The sequence below is a fragment of the Scyliorhinus canicula genome, chromosome 20 (assembly GCF_902713615.1).
Source record: "Scyliorhinus canicula chromosome 20, sScyCan1.1, whole genome shotgun sequence".
In the NCBI taxonomy this organism is placed as follows: Eukaryota; Metazoa; Chordata; class Chondrichthyes; order Carcharhiniformes; family Scyliorhinidae; genus Scyliorhinus; species Scyliorhinus canicula.
The window spans coordinates 64,218,500-64,243,436 of NC_052165.1; the positions used below are offsets into that span (position 1 = coordinate 64,218,500).

Below are 24,937 nucleotides of genomic sequence, written 5' to 3' on the forward strand. Positions count from 1 at the left end.
AATGCCCGGGGGCTGCAGCTGCTGCTTCATTCTTTTTTGTGTAGCCTGGAGTAAGGAAAGAGAGGATGAAAAAATGACCTATTGTCTAGGCTGGAGAGTGGAAGGGGAGCTCTTCCTCTCTTCTGGCGTGCTTTGGGTTGGTGCGATTTTTCCACTGTCAAGGAGTTTACTCCTGGGAGCTATGTGAGGGGCAGAGAGAGGCGGATTGATCCGAATGAGCAGTAATTGCTGTGTGTTGTTGTTTCCAGCTGTCTGGAGCTGTGTTTGTTTGCTGCCGCCTCTTTGCTCTTGGAGTAAGGAAAAGGGAGATGGGAAGATGATCTGCTGCCTGGGCTGGTGAAGGGGAGGGGAAGTGGAGTTCTTTCTCTCTTCTGGATCAGATTTTCCATTGTTGAAGTGTTTACTGCTGGGAGCTGCAGGAGGGAGAGAGAGAGCGCGAGAGAGATGTGGATTGATTTGAGTGAGCAGCTTGATGAAGGTTTTGAAGAAATGCTTTTGCGGATTGCTGGTGGTTTTGTACGTGCGGTGGGTGCTGCATGTCGACTAGCACATCGTCGCGAGTTAAACACGTTGGACGTCGAGGCTGTCTAACTGCACCGTGAATGCCAGTGGGGCATGTGGACACTGAGCTTTGGTTCCGATTAAATTAGATCGTATAAGAAGGCCTGTACAATGGCGGCTCATGGACAGAGGCTGATACGTAAAACAACCGAACAGCAAGATTCCTCCATTCTGCTGAGGGGAGATAAAGCGTGTTTGATTTTCTTTGTACAAATTAACTGTTGTATCTTTGTGTTTGTACCGATATTCTGTAGTGAGAAGGTGCTTATGAGTGTATAGCAACAGCTCCAGTATGCCCCTGTATGGCTGTATGCCCCAAAACAGAAATGGCTACTCACCTCCTCTGATCTTCTTTAGCAGCCATTGCACTAGGTTCCTGTTTTTAAATAGGAGTGCTAAACAGTGCCCACGTGACTTCTCGTGGGGAGCCAGTTAGTTCCTGGGAGGCCGTTAGATTGGCTTCCATCTCGTTAATGAGATGGAGATTGCCCTTTAATTGGTGTCTCGCCACGACTAGATGCCCGCTAACGGGAGTGGGCCAGTTAGATCGCGAACCTTTCAACAACCACCACGGATCCTGATTTCAGCCTCTCCCGTGATTTAACTGGGGCACACGGATCCGTGCTGGGCACAGCATGGTCGCTAAATCGCGCCCAAAGCATTTATATTTTCCAAAGTGAGAACATAAAATTCCTTACACACCTTGGTTTAGAAAAACAATAAAAGATATAATCTACTTTCTCTTCAAATATGTTACTTTTTTTGATTCATTCTTGGAATGTGGGCATTGCTGGCTAGGCCAGCATTTGTTGCCCATCCCTAATTGCCCTTGAACTGAGTGGCTTGCTAGGCCATTTCAGTGGGGGTAGTTAAGACTCAAACACATCGCTGAGTGGGTCTGGAGTCACATAGGGGCAGAAGATCTCTTTCCCTGAACATTAGTGAACCAGATGGGTTTTAATGACAATTGGCAATGGCTTCATGGTCATCATTAGACTTCTAATTCCAGATTTTTATTGAATTCAAATTTCACCATCTGTCATGGTGAGATTCAAACCCGGGATTCCAGAACATTACCGTGGGTCTCTAGGTGACCAGTCCAGTAACAATACCACTACGCTACTGCCTTCCCTGACAAAAGACCATTGATTCCAGTTTCATTCTTTGATGCTACGTTTGCGGTGAATTTTATGTGCTAGCCTTAAAATTCTGAAAAGTAGACAGAGGTGACAAATTTGTGAACTGTTCCCTTAAACCTATAAGAAGTAAGCATTGTCCATTGCCCATTGGCTTTCAAAAAAAAGTGGATTCCAGTCAACCAACGGTGTAATTCTTTTAGCAAATAACTCATAAATAATTCTCAACCAAAGTTACTCCCTCAGGTTTGAATTTGGGTCGGGAAGGTGCGAATGTTTGCTTAGCTAAGCCCTCACTGTGCTAATGAGATAGTGGTGGAGCAGTGGTGGGCAACATGCGGCCCGGGGACATCAAGTGGCCCATCAGGATCTGAGTATGGCCCACAAGACATTCAGTTGACTGTTGCCCACTTGCAGTGTTGCCACATTCCGCTGGTTTCTACCTGCGCAGCTTTTTCCGACCGGTGATACACATGGAAAGCAAGTGCATGTAAAGTGAGGTGATTGCTGACTGCACACAACATTGACTAAGAGAACTGTGCGGTCCCTCAGCATCCAATCAAGAGTAAATAGCTATTTTATTTTTACCACTTGAAGTGGATGACTATTCTATGAATACATGCGTTTTCTATACCTTGCTGTGAAATATTCGGCGTGTATTAAATGTATTCAATCTTATTCAAGGATCATAGTTAGTGAACATGTCCAAATTCAATTTTGTAGCCCACTGAGATGAAGAGGGGGCTACTAATGTGGCCCACTCACTAGCCTAGGTTGCCCATCACCATATTAGAGTGATACGTTTGACTATCGATTAAAGCAAGAAGCATTCATTTGGTCAATCTAAAGTCATATAAAAAAATAGCAATTAATTTCCCAAATTGTAATGAAACAAAGTTCTGCTTTTCTTACACAGTTATCCCTTGTGGACCTCATGCACCTCCTAGAGGATGAGAAATAGTGGGCGGGATTCACTCACCCCGGGGCCGGGCCAGAGAATCACCAGGACAGGCACGAATCTTGCCACGCTATCCCGACTCCGGTCCGCTGATTCTCCGGAGAGCGGAGAATCGGCGCCATTAGCGCCGGTGCAGTCAGGGGCTGCTCTACGGGGCCCACCCCCGGCGATTTTCTGCCCGGGATGGGCCGAGTGGCCGCACAAAAAAAAGCCGAGTCCCGCCAGCGCTGTTTACACCTCCACTTACCCAGCAGAACCTCGGCGTGGATGCATCCGGGGCGGCCTGGTGGGGTGGAGGGGGGTCCGACCCCGGGGGGGGGGGCCTCTGCTGTGGCCTGGCCCACGGTCAGGGCCTACCAATCGGCGGGCCAGCCTCTCGGGCTGGGGGCCTCTTTTGTTCCGCGCCAGCCCCTGTAGCCCCACGTCATGTTGCGTCGGGGCCGGCACGGAGAAGGGAGCCACTGCGCATGTGTGCATTGGCGCCGGTCCCACTGCGCATGCACAGACCCGTGGCGCCCATCTGATGCCGGGGATCAGCAGCTGGAACAGCGTGGATCACTCCAGTGCCATGCTGACCCCTGTAGGGGTCCGAATTTCTGCTCCTGAGACCATGTTGATGTTGTCAAGAAATGCGTTGTCATTTCTTGACAACATCAACATGGTCTCAGGAGCAGAAATGGCGTTTACGACGGTGTCAACACTTAGCCTCAGGGTCAGAGAATCCTGCCCAGTATATTTGCTTCTGTTCCGTCAGGGAATGACATATTGCATCAAAAGGCCAAAAGTGAGAAGAAAATAATTGAAAAATAAAAAGGTTCATGTCAATTAAAAAGAATCTGTCACTACTCTAATGCAATACTTGTGGACACATTAACATTTACGTTATTAATATTCTATCTGGTGGCATGAAGCTGAATGAAACAGCGGTTTTCTATTATCGAACACTGTATTAAATTCCTTTCGCATTCTTTGCTGGGCAGAATGGCATATTTTTTCATCCATGATTTGCTAAGTTATAGATGGTAAGGGAGTAACATGTAGCAGCAGATTGTTCCCATAGCTTCATTTTTCCGGAGGAAAAGAATAGGAAAATAAAATATTTAGCAAATAATCTGCAGGTTGCATGGGATAGAAATGATAGTCAAATGTGTTAGTAATGAAACAGTTATCCTTTTAATTCGATTTGCAAATTCCTTCTCCCTATTTCCCATTTTCCAACTATCAATCTCACTGTGCGGTAGTAAAATGACTGTATCATTCTAGAAAACTGCAAGTTTTTAGCAATAAGTAATAGTTCAGTTGAAGATATTTTATAGTCAGTTTTACCTGCAGGTGACTGAATAGTATAATGCTCTGTTGGGTCTGTATCAGCTTTTCCATCTGCTGACTCTTCAGGAGGGCCCTCTTCCGCCACTTCATTAATTTCTATGGCTGGATCAATAAGGTGCTCTTCCACAGATGCATTGTTTTGTTCTTCAGTTTCCTGGGTGCGGTCTTCATTTTCTGCCATTTGTCTGTATAAAATAGGTTAAATCCTTAAACGAATTTTTTAAAATCCTGAGTGCAGCCCCATTTTTATTTATTTTTATTCATGCATAGAATGTGGGTGTTTCTGTTTACGCAGTCTTAACTGCCTTTCAAAAGTTGACGCCGAGCCACCTTGTACTTCCTGCAATCATTGAATCGCCATCGAGCTTGCACCGAAAGAGCATCCCACCTAAGCCCAATCCCTGCCCTAACCCCTAACCCACCTAACCTTTTGACACTAAGGGGCAATTTCTCAGAACAGAAATGCGGAGACATTTCTTCAGCCAGAGAGTGGTGGGCCTGTGGAATTCATTGCCGCGGAGTGCAGTGGAGGCCGGGACGCTAAATGGCTTCAAGGCAGAGATAGATAAATTCTTGATGTCGCGAGGAATTAAGGGCTACGGGGAGAATGCTGGTAGGTGGAGTTGAAATGCCCATCAGCCATGATTGAATGGCGGAGTGGACTCGATGGGCCGAATGGCCTTACTTCCACTCCTATGTCTTATGGTCTTATGGTCTAATTTAGCATGGCCAATCTACCTATCCCCACACCTTTGGTCTGTGGGAGGAAACTGGAACTCCCAGAGAAATCAACACAGGGAGAGTGCACAAACTCCACACAGTCACCCAAGGCTGGATTCAAACCCAGGTTCCTGGTGCTGTGAGACAGCAGTGCTAATTACTGTGCCATCATGCTGCAGTAAAGGTACACCCACAGTGATGTTAGGGATGAAGTTCCAGAATTTTGACCCAGTGACAGTGAAGGATCGGCAATATATTTCCAGGATGGTGTGTGACTTTTGAGGTGAACCTGCAGGTGGTGGTGTTCCCATTTGCCTTTGGACCTTTGGTTCTTCCAAGTGGTAGAGGTCGCAGGCTTGGAAGAAGCTTGTAGATGGCACACATTGCAGCCACGGTGCGCCGGTGGTGAAGGAAAATGAGTGTTTAAGTTAGTGGAGTTTTCACTGGGATAGAATCCTACAAGGTCTATTCCAAGTAGACCTGGAAGTGCTGGAGGGTCTTTCCGAGATCATGAAAATTATATAAATACAAGTTTTTTGTTCTTCTTTGTTAATCCTTTTCAAAGCTACTGGATGTTAGTAGCATTGCTTTCTCAAAGTAGCATGCAGATGTGCCACCATTGCTATAGAATCTTTGCACAGGAGGAACCATGAAATTCACTTCAAATGACATTTATGGCCAGGCCATCATGCTTACCGCATACACAAGATGTCTTTGTTCTTAAAAACTCTGCTTTTAGCGATCTTGATGGTCTTTTAGGCAAGCCTCCCATTTTAGGTTTTGATATCATGCTGAGAAAAATCTTTTTACAGCTGATGGAATGCTTTAAACTGAGTTTCCTCTTTACTTTTTAATGGGCTGGGAGAGTTTGACAGCATGGCCAGAATGGCTCCAAAGCCAAGAATCTGCTTGGATAGATGAGAAAACATAACTTATGGCTCTTTTTTAGCTGGTCTGCCATTTACCCCAGGCCTTCTCAATGGTGAGGGTTTCCACTATAAACCCAATGCCATTTTTTGGGACACCCTTGAGACTGCATACTTCATGGTCATAAGTTCAAGAGAAACATGTCAAGGAAAGTCCCACCCTCTTTCATATCATTGCTGGGCCTGCACCCTACTGCAGACACACGCCCAGTCCTATATCTCCAGGGAAACTCAGGAAGTGGTAGGGCCAGACAATAGGGGTCAGAGGCTTCCTTGTTATAGGACTCTTCAGCCTTACTCATAAAAGGAAATAGGCATTCCCCAGAGAATAAAGTTAGGAAAATTAATTATTGTTTAACAGCTTGGAGTTTAGATGACCTGACTCCCAAATGTTTGCTCTCACATAACCCTGACATAACAGCATCTGGCGATATCACACTCATAAAATGTCACATCAGGCCCATCGTACCTCTGCCAGATCTTTCAACAAGCTATCCGATTCGATCCACCCCAATCTCCTTTCTCCATAGCCCTTCAAATTATTCTCCTTTGCATATTTATTCAATTCCTTTTTTGAAAGCTATTGTTGAATCTGCTTCCACCACCTTTTCAGGCAGTACATTCCAGATAACAACTCGTTGCATAAAAACAATTCTCAGCTCATCTTCAGATCTTTTGTCAATTACCTTAAATCAGTGTTCTGGTTACTGACCCACCATATCAAACCCCTTTATGGCTTTGAAAATGAAAATCACTTATTGTCATAAGTAGGCTTCAAATTAAGTTACCGTGAAAAGCCCCTAATCGCCACATTCCGGCACATGTTCGGGGAGTCTGGTACGAGAATTGAACCATGCTGCTGGCCTGCCCTGATCTGCTTTCAAAGCCAGCGATTTAGCCCTGTGCTAAACCAGCCACTGGTTTGAACACCTCTGTTAAATCTCTCCTGCTCTATAGGAGAACAACCACAGCTGCTGTAGTCTCCCCAGCCTGCTATTCTAGTAAATTTCTTCTACATCTTCTCTCTGGCCTTGACATCCTTCCTAAAGTGTGGGGCCCAGAATATACCAACTGGAGTCTAACCAATGATTTATAAAAAGAAAATGAAAAAGTAATTTGCTTAAGTTTCTTACTTATTCGACTTCACGGCTCTACAGCACAGTGGTTAGCACTGTTGCTTCACAGCACCAGGGAACCGGGTTCGATTCCCGGCTTGGGTCACTGTCTGTACGGAGTCTGCACGTTCTCCCTGTATCTCCATGGGTTTCCTCCATGTGCTCCAGTTTCCTCCCACAAGTTCCAAAAGATTTGTTGTTAGGTAAATTGGACATTCTGAATTCTCCCTCGGTCTACCCAAACAAGCTCCAGAGTGTGGAGACTAGGGGATTTTCATAGTAACTTCATTGCAGTGCAATGTAAGCCTACTTGTGACACTATAAATTATTATATGCTTTTTTAACAACCTTCTAATCTTGTCCTGCCATTTACAATTAGTGTATTTATGCCCCAGGTTTGCATTCCTGCACACCATTTGCAATTGTACCATTTAGTTTGTGTTGCCTCTCCTCATTCTTCATACCAGAATGTATCAATTCATTTTCCCTATGTTAAATCTCATCCTCCACGTGTCTTTCCATTTCAACAGTTTATCTATGGCACCCTAAAATGTGTTACTACTCTCCTCACTACACTTCTGAGATGCATGGCATCAGCAAACTTTAAAATTATATCCTGTACACCCAAGCCCATGACATTAATAAATATCTAAAATAGCCATTTTCTTAATAATAGTTCCTCAGGGACTTCATGTTTACATCCTTCCAGTGTAAAAGACATCTGATCACTGCTACACTGCTTTCTGTCTCTTAACCAATTTGATATGGATGTTGTCTCTACCCATTGAATCTCATGGACTTCAACTTTGCTAATATTATAATGAAAGAAAAGTATTAGAGAAATTAATTAAGCGAGAAAAGTGGAAGAACCCGAGTAGGTGCATCTGAAATTCTTGATAGCTATGGGGATGAAATATGGAAGGCCCGAGAGGTTTGATTTTAGAGAGTGAATGTATGCTCAAGTACATGAGAGTGACAAATGTATTGATTTGCAAAAGAGAGACAGAGCTAACCTAGATAATGTATGAGCTGTTTGCATTAATGTCACTGGATGCTATTTTTTTGAATCTGTAATCAAATACCAAATTGGATGAAGTATTTAGCCTGCCTTTTTTTTTAAAACACAATTGTAATCCTAAAAACCTACGTGAGAGTCGGCAGCTGTCCTAGTTGTGTCCTTCCCATCCACTTTGGCCCCAACCTTTGATTACCCATTAGATCCTAGCCATGGTCCCACCTCCAGCATATTCCTAAGCCCCTCCAAATCACTGGATATCTCAGGCCTGTGCTCAGCCAAATATTATTTTATTTTTTAAATTACTAAAAACAGCTTATATCATATTTTAACATGAACATTTGTTGCCCAAATATCTGATATTATGGGATCATATCAGAGCACTGCTGAGCATAAAGCTAGTTTATGACAAGAGGTACCTAGCCTGCAATGTTGACATCCTTTGTGACACTGGAGAATGTGCCTCTTCTTTGCAGCCACATACTGTATTGCTATGGCAACCTAAATTCCCTGCCTGCTGATTTACCCCAACCCATATGGTACTTAAAGTAGATACTGCATTCTTTGGCTTCTTGCCAGCCCAGAAGAAGAACAGTAATAGATCACAAACCAGGAAATTGCAGGCTAACTGCCCACCATGTCTGACAGCATTGACTGGCCCAAGTGGACCAGTGACTGGTACACAACTCAGGGCTACTGGAACCCAGATATCCCTGAAACTCTAGGTGGTGCAACCCCAGTCCACAGCTCCCTGAGCGACACAAACCATGCCCCAGATTTTCCTGGATTCCTGAGTAGCACCGCCCCAGGCCGCAAATCCCTCAACTCCAAAGTGGTACAGCCTGTGGCCACAGATATTCCTGGAGTCCTGAGTGGCACAACTGCAGGCCACAGCCCCAGGCCATAGATATTCCTGGATCTCAGAGGGGCACAGTCCAAGATATTTCTGGATCTCTGAGTGGCGTAGCATCAGAAATCCCGGGATCTCAGAGTGGCACAGCCACAGAAATCCTTGGATCTCTGAGTGGCAGAGTTCAGAAATCCCGGGATCTCTGAATGGCACAATTCAGAAATCCTTGGATCTCTGAGTGGCACAGTTCAGAAATCCCTGGATCTCTGAGTGGCAGAGTTCAGAAATCCCTGGGTCTCTGAGTGGCACAGTTCAGAAATCCCTGGGTCTCTGAGTGGCAGAATTCAGAAATCCCTGGATCTCTGAGTGGCAGAGTTCAGAAATCCTTGGATCTCTGAGTGGCACAGTTCAGAAATCCCTGGATCTCTGAGTGGCAGAGTTCAGAAATCCCTGGGTCTCTGAGTGGCAGAGTTCAGAAATCCCTGGATCTCTGTGGCACAGTTCAGAAATCCCTGAATCTCTGAGTGGCACAGTTCAGAAATCCCTGGATCTCTGAGTGGCAGAATTCAGAAATCCCTGGATCTCTGAGTGGCACAGCCACAGAAATCCCGGGATCTCTAAGATGGGACAATCCCAAAGCAGCAACCAAAAGCACAATTACTAAACAAACTGGAAGGTGGTCTTGGGCCCGGCTTGGCCCAGCCCGAGGTGGTGGGGTAGGGCTGGCTGTGTCCCCGAGTAGTGTTTGCTGACCTCGGGCTCCTCTCTGCAGCCGCCGCCGACCTCTCCTGTCCCGGATCTCCGCTGTTGTCAGTGGAGCCATGGTAACCGCCGCGGCCCTGGTACGCGTGCGCCGACCAGCTGCGCCTGCGCTCTGCCGACACGCCTCCCCTCCCATTGTGAAGCTGCTGAGCGGAGCACGTGTTTGCACAGTTGCGGCCCTGGTCACAGAATGTGACTGTGCCTCTCCACTCTCAATTGCACTGAGATAATTTGCACAGAAGGTGCCACTCATAAAATCATACTGCACACTAAACGGACTCTTTGAAATAAATAACTCAGAATCTCTGCAGTGCAGAGGGAGGCCATTCGGCCCCATCCACTGTGCATGACCCTCTGAAAGAGGCCAACTATGAAAGCTGTTCACTTCAATCCCTCGACCCATTCCCTATAACTGTACAAATGAATACTCCGTAAAGTCAATTCCAATCGCTCTTTGAAAGTTCCTTTGTAAGCTGAGCAGCTACATGAAGAAATATCTCACTTTCTCTCTAATTCTTTTGTCAATTATTTTAAGCCTATGATCTCAGATCACCAAACCACTTTTTTTTAAATTTTCATGGGATAGGGGCATTCCTGGCAACACTAACATTTTGCTCCCCGTGCGAATTGAACTGAGTGGCTTGTTCGGCCATTTCAGGGGGCAGTTTAAGAGGCAACCATATTGCAGTCAATTTGGAGTCATACATAAACCAGGCCAGCTAAGTAAGGATGGCAGATTTTCTTCCTAAAGGGTATTAGTGAACCAGGGCTTTATAACAACTGCTAATGGCTTTATGGTCTCCACCATTGAGATGAGTTTTTATTTCCAGATTATATTAATTGAATTGAAATTCCACCATCGGGCATGGTGGTAAAGTGGTTAGCATGACTGCCTTATAGTGCCAGGGTCCTGAGTTCGATTCTGACCTTGGGTAACTGTGTGGAGTCTGCATGTTCTCCCTGTGACTGTGTGGGTTTCCTTCCACAGTCCAAAGATGTGCAGATTAGGTGGATTGGCCATGGTAAACTGCCCCTTGGTGTCCAAAGGCCCAGGGTTATGGGGATAGGATGGTGGAGTGGGCCTGGATAGGGTGCTCTTTTGGTGGATCAGTGCACACTCGACAGGCCGAATGGCCGCCTGCATTATAGGGATTCTATTCTATAACTATGTTGGTGGATTTTGAAGCCGTGTCCTCAGAGGAATAGTTGGGCCTCAATTTATGAGTCCAGTAATCTAATCACTACACCACTGTCTCCCTGAAAAGAGGAAAACATTGCCAGAGGAAACGGTTTCTCCCTATCCTGTCGTCCTGTTTCTCGCCTCGCTCCGCTCTAAAATCAACCACAGGTTCTTAGGTCTCGCCACATAACAGACCTCCCTCATCCCCAGTATAATCTTGGTAAACTTGTCCTATACCCTCTCTAAAGACTTGACATTCTTCCTAATATGTGGTGCTCAGTGTCATACACAATACACCAGCTGAACCTTCGGGATTTGTAAAGTTTTAGCAGGACTTCCCTGTCTTTATATTCAATGCCCCTCTTTTCAAAGTTAAGTATCCCATATACTTTTCTGAGCACTTCAGCTTGCCCTGCCACCTTAAAAGTTTCACATGTATCCACAGGTTCCTTAGTTCTTGCATTAACTCACCAAACTAAATGGAGATCTTCCGGGCCCACCAGCAGCAATCCCCACCACAGGGTTCCCAGCTTGGGTTGGGGGGGGGGGGGGGATGGGGGATGTGTATTTAATGGGAAACTCCAATGATGGTGGCCACCTCCTGCCACTGAGAAACAGGCCGCGGGGGAGTGGGAAAATCCCACCCATTTTCAGCATATTTTACAGGAAGCAATTTTTAAAAATATATTGGCAAAAATGAATGTGGCGGAAATAATTGTAATGTTAAGAGTTGCCATATGCTGAACCCCTTGCAAACCTAAAAATAATTTGCCAGTAGTTTTTGGAGACACATGCAATGACAAAATTCCCTTCACCTCTATTCCAGAACCAGAAGCTATTTCATTAGCCTTGTAAAGTTTAGTCAGAGTTTTGTTTGCTTTTTAAGCCTTCGAGGGAGAGATAGAGATTGGGTAACCTCAGAACTCTGGGCAAATGTCCATATCAGTAATTCCAATTGAGGTGCATTTTGAATGAAATAAGATTCTATGTTTCTAATGCTCAATCTCCATGGAGCATTCCAATGTTTTATAGTCAATAGTTTATTTTTGAAGTACTTATATAAATAAACACGTCTGCAAATCTGAATACAGTAAACGTTCACAGCAGATTGCACTGGTGCAATAGAAGTGAAGTGTCCATGGTGCATCACTTTTATAGCCAGTGTGATCAGCCTTTTGCACTTCCAGTTCAAAATTGCATCGTAGTAGGCATCCATCCAAAACTAATGGATGTTCTAAGACAAGGCGGGGGGAGGGGGGATATATTTCCAGGCCTGATCGCCGTGGGTGCAAATCCCATTTGTCGCTAACACGACCTAGAAGGCTATAACGTCATTTGCACTAGCAAGATCTCAGAATGAGGTCTTCCCCATCCACCCACCGGCAACATAATCTCATCGTCTTCCGGGGATGCAAAAATACATCCCCGCCAGCGTGATGTCATGATGGCGGGAATCACGACTGCTCTCCAGCAGTGGAGATGACCACGCCAGGGGCACAGATGCCAATGTACCCCTGGGTGGCCAGGGACATTGCAGGGCCCTGCCAGTACCGGGGGCAGAGCCTCTCAGGAAGCCCTACATGAGGAGATGCCAACGAGGGTCATGGGCACTGAAGCTCTGATGGCAGCAATGGTGGTGGGGTGTGGCACTGAAGCCCTGATGCCAATGGAAGGAGGTGCACTGAATCCCATATGGTGCTGGAGGCCATTACTTCCACATTGAAATCGGGATTGCATCTTTAGGCCCCGCACCTCAAGAGCGACAGCACCAAGCACGTCTCCTTTTTTTTTGGGACAAAGTGTTAGATGTGGAGAGTCGCTGGGGAAAAACATTTCGGTTTTCAGTCAAAACCTCACACTTCGCCATTTTGTAAGAAAAATTCTGTCCATTTTCAAGGGGCTCGATCCAGTCCAAGATCTTTGAACACAAAGCCCTTATTGTTCTTTCTTCACAGCATGCCCATGTATTTAATGTTCTTCGGTCTATTTGGGAATGAGTAATTATAAGTGAGCTTGGTTTTATGTTCACCAGCATCCTTTCCACCAATGAATGATTTGAATCGTGGAATCTTGCACCATTGTCTGCAGCTTTTCAGGAAAGTATTTAGTATGCTAGTCCAGACTTCCCCGTAGCTCAACCAGCCCAAGTGGCGAATAGCTGAATCATACAGATCAGGGATGGAGGTTTGATTCTTCATTTGTACACAGTTGAATGACATCAGGTGGGCTAATGGTATAACACTTACAATTGCACTTAAGCCAGTGAGATAATGCCACATTGCACTTGATCGATTGCAAAATGAATAGGGAAGGGTTCCAGAATGACCCGAGTACCCAATTTGCTCCACAGGTGCATCAGCTGACAGCGACCTCCAAGTATTTTGGAAAAGTAACTAAAACAAGCTAACTCCTTAAATATGATAATCAGGGGCCTAACACCCCAAAGTCAAACTGGATGCAGAAGGGTAGGCAGGCTTTTTGGTTTTCGCTGACCTTAATTTGCAGTCAGAAAGGGACAGACTCTTCGAGGTTCACAGCAATTCTTTCCCATCATGTTGTCTCCACCTCTTGCCCAGGATGTTATCTGCAGGACAGCGCAACATCCAAGCTAGATGTTGGGGAGGCCCAGTACTTGGAAGCTGTTGGAACCAACAATTCTACGGACACGTGCTTGTAGGATTAGACTAGCGGTTTTAATATACTCACAACAGAGCCAGCCTATTAGCCATTGAACTTTCGGTGAACTGGCCGGCTGACCATGTGGCACTGATCTTTATACAGCAGCTTCCGGGGGGAGGAGTCCTGGGCAGAGCCAAGAGAGAAGCCCCGTACAACTTGAGCATTCCCAGAGCTACTCCCCCTGGAGGACAGGTAGTGCAACTGCACTTACAATATAGACACATGTATATACAGATTATAATCCGGTGTGAATCACATTCACCACAGAAGCCCAATTGGCATTACATTATCCTCTAAGTCTGAATAAAGATTGTAGACTTCCAGTTAACACAAATACTTTTATTTGGTGGGTTTGTTCTGTTTCTAGAGCTTAACTAGATATAACACATCAAGAGGCATGACCAGTGAAGCTAAGGTAAACTGCCTATGCTGAGCTGTCTGTCTGCTGCTGCTCACTAGCCTTGTGCTTCTGAAAGAGGCCGATCCGCCCTTGGGCTGGACCCTTTATACACGTCTCTGATGCTGCCCTCTAGTATTGCTGTGGCTGTTACATCTGTCTGTAGTCCCTGGTGTATGTGCAGATGTATGTACAGATCGCTACAGGCATATGTAGCTCCCTGATATTATTGAAACACAGTCCAATTTGGAGCAGGCCATGAAACCCCACTTTTAGGTCTACATTTCAACACCATAAATTTAGCACTGATTATCAAAACTATTCCAATATCTCCCCCAGCAGCATAGAGTCTGAGAGAAAAAAGGGAAGTCAGAATTCGGAACATTATTCGGCATCGCTAAGTGCACCTGGGTGCTATAAAGCTAGGGCAGAATTTGGTTTGACTGCAATGCCGTCCACAGTTAATGACAGAAAAAACTCATTGCTCACTTTCCACAAGAGAATGACAATGAGGACAAAATATCGGAAGGAAACTGGTATGTATATCCGACCCAGCTAGAAGACAATGCCTTCATACGAGTAAGTTACTTGTAAGGGAAGCAAGTTGGCAGAAAGGAAATGTTGCTTCATTGTGAAAATGATTATTTTGCAATGTACACAGGAATAAAAAGGTGCATTTATTGTTCACATCAGATATTATGGCACGGAAACATTAAAAACAAAGCAAAGACTGTTTCAGGGATTCATTTTAATAACATCTATACAGGTTGGAATTGTCAGAACAGACAGTATGATTTGCCAAATAAAGCAGTGTTATTTACATAAAGTTTAAAGTGGCCATTTCCATTGATTGTGAGGGGCTTCTTCTATTAATGGTTCCCAAGGTTTCCACTTGACCATTTTATATGCCAGAGAAAGTTCATCCTCAGCCTGGAAGTGAAATATAAATCAGCATCCGAAGGTATTCTAATATGATTTCAAACACATTTCAATATTTCAATTGAGCTTTGCTTTTCAACTCCTGCCAAAAAAATAAAGTTCTCTACTTTAGTTTAGTCTAAAAAATGGTAAGCTTAGAAAGATATCAGGGGATTAAATTATTTGCTGCGCCCTCCAGAAATATTTACAACATATTTAGCATTCACAAGTCAAATCTGATAAGGATTCCACTTTCCATTGTAAGCCTCCCAGAAAAATAAATAAACATTTTGCTGAAGCCTCACAACTTCTAAAAGCTATTTTGCCAAGATAAATAACACAATTGTCTCAAAATAAAGCATCACTACATTGAGTAATGTTTCAATTATTTTTTCTTTGATTCTATAATATTTTATCATTAATAATGAACCTGTGGGCAGCATGGTGGCGCAGTGGTTAGCATTGCTGCCTCACGGCGCCAAGGTCCCAGGTTCGATCCCGGCCCTGGGTCACTGTCCGTGTGGAGTTTGCACATTCTCCCCGTGCTTGCAAGGGTTTCGCCCCCCACACCCAAAGATGTGCAGGGTAGGTGGATTAGCCCGCTAAATTGCCCTTAAATTGGAAAAAATGATTTGGCTACTCAAATTTTTTAAAAAATTAATAATGAACCTAAGCATTCCAGTGAAGTTAAAAAGAAGCACAGATGGATAAATGGTTACAAACTAATATGAGGAAGTATTTTGTAGTCTCCTTTTTTAAAAAAAACATCAGGGTATTTGTAGTTTTTATAACAATAACAGCAACATAAACATGGTACATAAAACATTTCCATCCCTATCACGTTCTTCACACCCCCAACAATGAAACAATAGCCTAACCGCCCCGCCGTACCCCCCCAACCACTAGATTTCTGCCTCTGCTGACATTTTAATTTTCTCCGAAAAAGTCGACGAACAGCTGCCACCTCCAGACGAACCCTAACATTGACCCTCTCAGAACGAACTTTATTTTCTCGAGACTGAGAAACCCCGCCATGTTACTAACGCAGGTTTCTAATTTGGGGGCTTTGAGTCAAGTATCCATCTCCGGGCTACCAGGGAGGCAAAGACAAAGACGTCAGCCTCTCTCCCCCACTGGACTCCCGGCTCTTCCAACACTCCAAAGATTGCCACCTCTGGACTCGGCACCACACGCGTTTTAAGTATCGTGGATATTGCCTTAGCAAAACCCTGCCAAAACCCTCTAAGCTTCGGGCATGCCCAAAACATATGGACGTGGTTTGCTGGACCTCCCGCGAACTCACAGACCTGTCCTCCACCCCAAAGAACTTGCTCATCCAGGCCACCGTCATGTGTGCCCGGTGGACTACCTTAAATTGTATCAGGCTAAGCTTGGCACATGATGAGGATGTGTTAACCCTACTTAAGGCATCCGCCTATAGACCTGCCTCTGTGTCTCCCCCAGCACATCTTCCCACTTGCCCTTTAGTTCCTCAAGAACGACTCCATAAGTTCTTTGTAGATATCTGACACCTTCCCCTCTCCCACCCGTTCTGGAAACTACCCTGTACTGTATCCCCCGTGGTGGCAGGAGCGGGACGGTCGGAACCGGCCTTCTCAGAAAATCCCGTACCTGCAGATATCTAAACCCATTCCCTGCTGACAGTTCAAATTTCGGCTCTAGGTCACTGTCCGTGTGGAGTTTGCATACATTCCCCTGAGCAGAGGGGTCAGTAAGCAGGGGGCACAGATTTAAGGTAAAGGGCAAGTGGTTTGGAGACATGTCAGGAAGATATTTTCATCCAGCGGGTGGTTGAAATCTGGAACTCATTGCCTAATAATTATTGGTGGTAGTGGTGGGAACCCTCACAACTTTTAAGAAGTATTTGGATGAGCACTTATCATCTATGCCATAGCATACAAGGCTACCGGCCATGCTGGAAAATGGGATTAGATTAGATAGGTGCTTGATAGCCGGCCCAGGCACATTGGGCCAAAGGGCCTCTTTCTGTGCTGTATAAACTCTGACACTTTGACAGCAATGATATTGGAGGATGGAGTCCTCTTCATTTTGAGAGGAAATTTCTAACATGATAGTTGTTTCTGTTGCTAGAAATCTGTACTAAATACATTCCACTGATTTTCATGTGCAGCCTTAAATACTTCAGCAGTGACATACCTGTAAAATTACTTCCTCTAACTGCCCACAGTTGATTTTGTCTTCTAGTTTTTGAACATCTTGCTCCTGCAATACATAACACAGAACACTTGTGGATAGAGCCTCGCTTCCCGGGGGTATACTGACAATGCTGTTAGGAAGGATGTTTCAGGATTTTAACCCAATGACAGTGAAAGAACGACAATATACTCCTCTAAGTCACAATGGTGTGTGGCTTGAAAGGGAATTTGCAGCTGGTGATGTTCCCAGACATTTGCTGTCCCTGTCCTTGCACATGGTAGCGGTCACGGGTTTGGAAGGTTCTGTTGAAGGAGGTTTAGCAAATTGCTGCAGTGCATTTTGTAGATGGCGCACATTGCTGCCACTTTACATCGTTGGTGGTGGGGAATGTTTGGATGGGGTGCTGACCATGAAGCTTGTTTTGTCCTGGATATTGTCAAGCTTTTTGTGTTGTTGGAGCTGCACACATTCAGGCAAGTGGAGAGTATTTCATCACACTTCTTACTTGTGGATGGTGGACAGGTTTTGGGGAGTCAGGAGTGGAGTTGCTCACCACAAAATTCCCTGCTTCTGCAGTGACAGTATTTATAGAGCTGGTTCAGTTAAATTTTTGGTCAATGGTAACCACCGGATGTTGAAGGTTCGGGCAATGGTAATGCCATTCAACATTAAGGAGAGATTATGAGATTCTTTCTTGTTGCAGATGGTCATTGCCTGGCACTTGTGTGGTGAGAATGTGACTTGTCACTTATCAGCCGAAGCCTGAATGTTAACTTGGTCTTCCTCAGATGTGACTGCTGAGAGTAAGAAACAAATTTAAACCTATCACACAGCATAAATCAAGACAAACCAGGTAAGGAAATTCAGAGTGACTGGGCATCACTCACAATCTGGAATGTAAAGTATATTTCCAGAAAATTAGAATTGCTATTTAAAAATATATTCCTTAAATATCTTTGCCTCTAGATTTTGGTATCACTTTATTAATCTTGATCTCTACAATTATATATATATATATATATTATATATATATATATATTATATATATATATATATATATTATATATATATATATATTATATATATAATATATATATATAAATATATATATATATATATATATATATATATATATATATATATATATATATATATATAAATATTTTGTCTAAGTAAGTGAGGAATTGAACAAAGAATGTGATATAAAAAGAGATAGTTAGTTAGAATAATGTAGAGGATAGAGCCGGTCTGATGGTAGTGAGTTAGCATGGTAATGGACAAAGGAATTCAGCAAAGCATGACCAGGAAGGGGGGAGGGGAGCCTCGTGCAGAGGATGGTGAAAAGAATGGTGGGTAACAAGAGGCCCAGGGTTGAGGAATGCGAAGTGAGCCAATCAGGATATATGGCCAGGTCAGGAGGTAAATAGGATGACCTATGGGAATCTTGAATGTGAAACTTGATGCCATTTGAATGATATGTATAGGAGATCTCTGTGTCCTCTGTCTCACTCGGCTTTGGGAGTTTCAGGAGATTGTATGTGTTCTGAGTCTCTATAGAGCTGGTCAGCCTTGCAAGTTGTTTAAAAATAAATAATACTATCCCTCTCGAGTTTTATTGAGACCAGACTGACGGGTAAAGAACTTAATTTGTCATAAGCACTGCACAACATTCATCATCCTTAATTATTTTGATGCCATAAGCTAAGTGATTTCAACAGTTAGTTAGTTACAGGCCTTGAAATAAATACTCAAGTGAAACATATCCAATCCATTTGGCAAACAATATGCCATCCATTAAAAACATGCAGTCAGCGAAATAAAGCCAGCTTACCGATTTTACCATGTTTAACCTGTCATTGATTGTCTGCTCGGTGTACTTCCTATAGGCTGCATCCTGAGGGATGGATTGCAGGACAGTAAGAATTCTGGAGTACAAAATTCTTAACTTCTGAAAGTAAATAATACAAAAATCATTGGAGCATTCACTCTCTTGTGGCTTATTTCACTTCTTTTAGTCTTGCCAAACTTTCTCTGGCAGGCAGGACAGGCAGCAGGAGAGTCGCTGCCAGTTCCATCAGATAGCTGTTTACATCGTTCACTTGTCTTCAGTTTTCCCTTTTGCCAAGAAACATTAATATCTTTCCTGGTGCCTCCCAGTTGACATACCAGTTTGAAATGAAGGACTATTCAAGTGATATAATTAAGTTTAAAACTGGTGGTAGCAATAGATTCTATTTAGATGCGCAAGTTAGATGGGGAGGGGGAAACGACATGGTACGAGAATAGAATATGAAGAGGGTGAAGCTAAAATGTCAGGAAGTACTTTTTAAATACAGTTATCCATTGCCAAAACAAGTGGCAAGTATGAACTCAATGCAATCCTTCAAAAAGGTTACTGGGCAAGTTCCTGACAACTTCAGAGATCCCGAGTGCAGATGATAAATGGAGAGGGAGCTGTAATTTTGCAGTTTTTAAAAATAAATTGGTTTATAGCGTCTTTGACTCTTCCAATGAGAGTGAAGAATCGTGTTCACAAATTTACATTTGACCACACTGCACCTCACATACTGTACCTCCAATCAACCTTTTTCTTTAAGATCTTGATGAAGCTAGCAGCGGCCTTAAATTAAACCTCGAACATCGGCAGGTGAAACAAACATGAAAGCACTCAAACAATTATTGTATGAACACCAAAAAGTTATCTTCGTCATAGGGCAGAACTCTAACATCCTGTTAGCAAGCACTAACTAGCTTTTGAATATTATACAAATATCAAATTCAGTCTTTAACTGGGAACCGTGCTACTAATCAGTTACAGACATCAGGGGTTGGATTCCCAATTTCTGCACCCCTATGTTTCTCCCATGGATTGTCTTATTAAGTTACAGAATAAATGCTTCTTGAAAGTCTCATTGTTAATTTACTGCAAGTCTGTCCACGTAGATTAGTTCTTTCCACCAGGATTATTCTGACCAGTCAATACAGCCATTTTTAGTACAGAAAGGCTGTTCTCTCTCTCTACTCAACACCGATGAAATATACTTTTCAAAAGGAATGTTTGAATTCCAATCATATTTGTTTTCTTACAGATTTATGGTAAAGAATTTCACAATGACAAGTACTGTTCCAGATCACAACGCATAGAATTGTACCTGTTACAGAACGCGAGTCAAAAAATTACAAAAAGCTCACCTCATTAGGATTCTGGGCCACAGCAAGACCCACTAAGCCAGTTGTCTTCAGGAAAGAAAACAAATAAAATTAATATATTCTGATTCCAAAGAGTCATATTGCACTTGAAACATTAACTTTATTGCTCTCTCCACAGATGCTGCCAGTTTTTCCACCACTTTACCTTTATTTCAGCTCTCAAACACGTGCAGTATTTTGGTTTTATTTTAAAATTTCCTCAAGGATATTTTGGTCTCCACTACATTCCCCATATGCCTATCTTTCTTTCCATATCTACCTCTCCCACTACTGCTTTTCTCAATAATATCTTTCCATGTCCTTCCCATCGCTCTCTCTCTCCCTTCGCCATATATTATCTCTTTCCCTTGTTTCTCTTTTCCAACATATGGCTCCCCCTATATTTTCCACCCAATCGCTCCATCCTTTCCCCTATGTTTATCCATCCTCTTCCCCTCAGTCTCCATGTTTTTCTTCACTATATTATTTTCTCTCTCTCATTCTTCTTTAGTGCCTATCCATAAAATATATTCTGCCTCTGCCTTTCTAAAATATTTTTATTGCTCAAAAATCTTTCTCTATCTATCCCCTATATAATTATTGCCAGATATTTATTTCACTCTGTCCATCTATCCCTACATATTTATTTCTCTCCAACTCTGCCTTTCCGGTGTCTATTTCTCCTCCCTCCGATATTTCTCTCTTTGCGCTCTATATGTGTTGTCTCTTTCTCTCTATCCCTCTCTGCCATATATATCTCTATCCCTCTCTGCCATATATATCTCTATCGCTCTCTGCCATATATATCTCTATCCCTCTCTGCCATATATATCTCTATCCCTCTCTGCCATATATATCTCTATCCCTCTCTGCCATATATATCTCTATCCCTCTCTGCCATATATATCTCTATCCCTCTCTGCCATATATATCTCTATCCCTCTCTGTCATATATATATATATATATATATATATATATATATATATATATTCCTCTCTGCCATATATATATATATATATATATATCTATTCCTCTCTGCCATATATACATATCCCTCTCTGCCATATATCCGTCTCTCCCGCATTTATATCTCTATCCCTCTCTGCCATATATCCCTCTCTCCCGCATTTATATCTCTCTCTATCCCTCTCTGCCATATATATTTCTATCCCTCTCTGCCATATACATATCTCTCTCTATCATTCTCTGCCATATATATATCTATCCCTCTCTGCCATATATATATATATATATATCTCTTTGACCTCCACTCACTTTCTTCAGGACGCCGGCCATTGCCGCCGCGATGCACTGTGGGATCGGCTCCAGCCCGGTTAATCGAGCACCGTTATCGCGATATCCAGACGCGATCAGAGGAGCTCTGAGCGCTGGAGCCACACGAGCTTCAACTGGTCGGTGGGTCAGCGCGGGTGCGCGCGGAGGAAGAGGGAGGTGGGTTAGAGAGCAGAGTCCCGGGGCTCAGCGCTCGCTGATCAGCGGCAGTGGGGGCAGGAGGAAGCCATTCAGCTTGCTCCGCCATTCGGCACCATTGTGGCGGATCGGACTGCGGCATCAGCTCCGCATTGTGCCCTCCTTAAACATTGACCTTTTTTCGGTCCCTCTGTTTAAAGTAATCCGCAAATCTGAGAGGGGGAGGGGCTCAGGTTCTGAGGCCTGGGAAAGGGGCGGGGTTTTGAAGGGGAAGGGAAGGGGCGGGGCTTTGGAGGGTGGGGCGGGGCCTTGGAGGGGGTGGGGCGGGGCCTTGGAGGGGGTGGGGCGGGGCTTTGGCGAGAGGGTAAGGTCAGGGAGGGGGCAGGGCCCAAGGTAGAAGAGGGGGTATGGCTAGGATGCTTTGAGGTGGTTGGGTGGCCATGGAGGGGAAAGCGATGGACTAAGACTGAACCTATCCCTCCTCTAATGCCCCTAAAGTGTCAGTAGCACTAACAATCTCTGATGGAGGTGCCCAGTAATCAGGAACTACGCCTACATGTAAACCCTTCCTCAGACAAATCTGATCTAGGCCTCTACTTGATTCTCAATGAACTGCGGGAAGAATGTGGCTGAATTTTCAACACTGTCTTGTGGCTTGTGCAGGAACCTGCTTGAGCTTTATTTTTGCTTCCGTGTCTCAAGACACCTCATTTCCCACTTTCTCCAGAACTTTGTTAATACATTATGATACATTATGACTTACACAGATGCCAACTGTAAGCATTTTATAGCCTTCTTTTCCCTGCTCTGGGAGTGTTTTCCTGACCAAAACAGCATACATTATTTGTTTTTTTTTTTACAGTGCTTTTGTTAAAGACTCTGTATTACCTTGCATTGTTCATGTTTTGCAATGTCAAACAATGTGCACTGATGCAGAGCTTGTGAGTGAAGCAGTGAAGCTATGCAAATCACCAAGTCTTGTGCATGCTGAGAATTTGTGGACACCTGCATGGAGAACAGCAATGAACTGTTGTGTATTAATGTCAATTGATCTGCTCACTTTTTGCCTTCCGATGATAGGAACTTTGAATGTCAATTACAAGTTTTAAGAAATTTTTTTTGTTAATGTTAAAAAATATATTATCTTACAAAATAAACCATTTGTGGCTACAAAAGTTGAATAAGTAAGTTGTACAAACTGTATTTATGTAGCAACTTACACAGCCTCCAAACATCTCTGGCTTTTCCCAGTTAACAAAGTACTTTTGAATTTGTGAATATCAAGATCCCTCAAACAGCCATGAGATAGATACATTCAGATTAACTGTTTTCCTGACATTGGTATTGACCACGATACCAATTGACTTGCTCTTCAAATATCATCATCGGATATTTTTCCTTTGCTTGGTTATTTAAAAAACTTGGCATGTTCACTTAATTATTTTGAATCAGAGATTCATTTATTTGATAACACAGAGAAGGTTAGCGGGTCCTAAAACTCAATCCCACTGCCACCAGTTAACATAGATACAAATAGAATTACCATGACAGCAGAAACATCTCACAGCATGTTCTCTCAAAGAACTACATGTAGTTGGGGCGGCATGGTGGCGCAGTGGTTAGCACTGCTTCCTACGGTGTTCAGGACCCAGGTTCGGTCCCGGGTCACTGTCTGTGGAGTTTCCTCATTCTTACCGTGTCTGCATGGGTTTTACCCCCACAACACAAAGATGTGCAGATTAAGTGGATTGGCCACACTAAATTGACTCTTAATTGGAAAAAAATAATAATTGAGTACTCTAAATTTATTTTTAAAAAAGAACTGCATGTCGTTCATAAAGACTGCAACTACTTGTAACATTTGGCCTAGTTCGGTCAATCATCCATAGTTCATTTTCAGTTTTGGTTGCCATTGGACTGTTGACTGGATTCTAACCAATCTTAAAAACTAGATCCATATCACAAAAAACTCCCCTTCATCTCTGTCATCGGCTATTTCACTTTGAAGGAAATGTTAATGAGCCTGACTTTTCTAATTAGGCAGTTTCCTTTTGCAAATACTTAAGTCTCATAACAATAGTGATGTATAGTGTTAGCATCCCAAAGGATTTGTTACTCATAATGTTTGCTTTATTAGGGCATTCGTTTATTGATTACTTATGTTAAAAATCTCTTAATTAAGAGTCTTCATCTTTATACTTTGTGCACTGTGTAAAGCCAAAACCAATCTTAGGAGAAAATAATCTACTCAAAATGACTGAACAATCACAACTTGACACTATATTTTGGATTTATGCTGAGAACCAGGGGTGTAGCAGAATTGCTTCCCTACTCCCGCTGCATGTTGTTGGAATTGAAAAGCTTGCGTGAGTGCACCAACAAGACAGTGACACAAAAATATTGCACTTCAAAAAAACTTTAATGCGACAAAATAAGGTTTTAAAATTTAGCTAAAATGTAACGGTCGTGGAAATAGGGAAATTACAACAATATTGGTGAGACTGCAGTTGAAATTCATGCTGGATAAGTTAAAACATAAGAAAATGGAGATCGGTTGTCTTCACAGTGAAATTCCACCATTCACTATCATCTGTGAAACTGACAGCAACTTCCGGCATCAGCACATAAGCACAGAAATCTAGAAGCTGCTGTCAGTGCTTTCCTGTAGGGTGTGCTGTTGAAGTCTCCATAGACATCTTTAGAAGCAATTTAACTGACAAATACATCTCCTTTTATGTTGCAATATTGCTATTTTTTAAAAAATTGGTTAAGCTATGCCTTAGTGATGAGACATACCATGTCTCAACTTTTGCTAAATGACTTCGCTGGTCCTGGAAAACCAACCCCATATTTGTGGAATGGCAAATTTCTTTATAATAATAATTCCATAGTTTCTTAATTCAATTTTTAAAAAGTTTATTTATGGTATTTCAGTTACAAATCAATCTTTATTTTACTCACTAATATGTATTTGAAAAGTGCAAGGAAATCAGCACATTTTAATTCTTGATTTGTTGTCCATGAGAGTCCTTCAGTTTGATTGGCTGCTTACATTGTCTGGTAGGCTCACTGTTTCTGGTTGCCGGGAGATTCCATTGACTTGGAACCCAATTAAATTTAAGATGAAGAAAGGTGAAATCCATGCCACAGATATGGCAGGTTTCTTCAAGGCAAGCAACAAGTCCCATTGCTTTGCCACTGACTGCAAAATCTAGGCTGATGTTTAGTGAGTTGTAAATAATAATATTAAAGATAAACAAAAAGACAATTCAAAAATAAAATTAAGAAATCCAGTATTAGACAAAAAGAGACACCAATAAAACATTTGACTGTAAAATTGTTGGAAACGCCTTGAATAAGATTAATGTTTCTTCAAATAGAGCACAGTAGCGCAAGTGTTAGTCCTTTTGAAAAGGACTGGGTTGCTGAAGTCTGAGAACAATGAACTAGCAAAGTTATTTAATAATTACTTCATAATCCTCTCTACCCAAGAGTAGAGAAAATCAGAATTCGGGGGGGGGGGGGGGGGGGGGGGGATTCTCTGGGCTATTAGGCCCAGGTGAGAATTGTGATGGCCTGCTGAATCAGATGA

The 24,937-nt window shown here is 43.1% G+C and overlaps 3 protein-coding genes across 8 annotated transcripts in view; 1 reads left to right on the forward strand and 2 right to left on the reverse strand.

The window, feature by feature from the left end:
• Nucleotides 1-9,423, reverse strand: part of iqub (IQ motif and ubiquitin domain containing) — an 83,091-nt gene extending 73,668 nt beyond the window's left edge. For 2 of the 5 annotated variants that reach the window (XM_038781260.1, XM_038781259.1), the window contains exons 1-2: nt 5,401-5,569; nt 3,982-4,169 (exon numbers count right to left, since the gene is read on the reverse strand). In XM_038781260.1, coding sequence (XP_038637188.1) covers nt 3,982-4,169; nt 5,401-5,405 — 193 coding nt within the window. In that variant the 5' untranslated portion in view covers nt 5,406-5,569. Of the gene's footprint in view, nt 1-3,981; nt 4,170-5,400; nt 5,571-9,271; nt 9,303-9,363 lie in introns of those variants that run through there. The other 3 variants (XM_038781262.1, XM_038781263.1, XM_038781261.1) reach the window with 3 other exon arrangements.
• A 4,933-nt stretch (nt 9,424-14,356) lies between these two features.
• Nucleotides 14,357-21,519, reverse strand: ndufa5 (NADH:ubiquinone oxidoreductase subunit A5). The gene is made up of 5 exons (XM_038780778.1): nt 21,190-21,519; nt 19,917-19,961; nt 18,556-18,672; nt 16,725-16,790; nt 14,357-14,558 (listed from the first exon to the last, which is right to left on the reverse strand). Exons 1-5 carry the CDS (start codon nt 21,208-21,210, stop codon nt 14,457-14,459), a joined length of 351 nt encoding a protein of 116 aa, XP_038636706.1. The 5' UTR covers nt 21,211-21,519; the 3' UTR covers nt 14,357-14,456.
• Nucleotides 21,272-24,937, forward strand: part of LOC119954994 (ankyrin repeat and SOCS box protein 15-like) — a 53,987-nt gene continuing 50,321 nt past the window's right edge. For both annotated transcript variants that reach the window (XM_038780776.1, XM_038780777.1), the window contains exon 1: nt 21,272-21,330. The gene's annotated coding sequence lies outside the window, so the exon portion shown is untranslated. The remainder of the gene's footprint in view (nt 21,331-24,937) is intronic.

Coding starts and splice junctions, on each gene's coding strand:
- ndufa5 (XM_038780778.1), bottom strand. CDS start 21,210: ATGGCCGGCGTCCTGAAGAAA. Junction 19,962..21,189: donor TGGCCGGCGTCCTGAAGAAA/GTGAGTGGAGGT, acceptor TCTTTCCTGAAG/ACAACTGGCTTAGTGGGTCT. Junction 16,791..18,555: donor GGTTAAACATGGTAAAATCG/GTAAGCTGGCTT, acceptor TATGTATTGCAG/GAGCAAGATGTTCAAAAACT.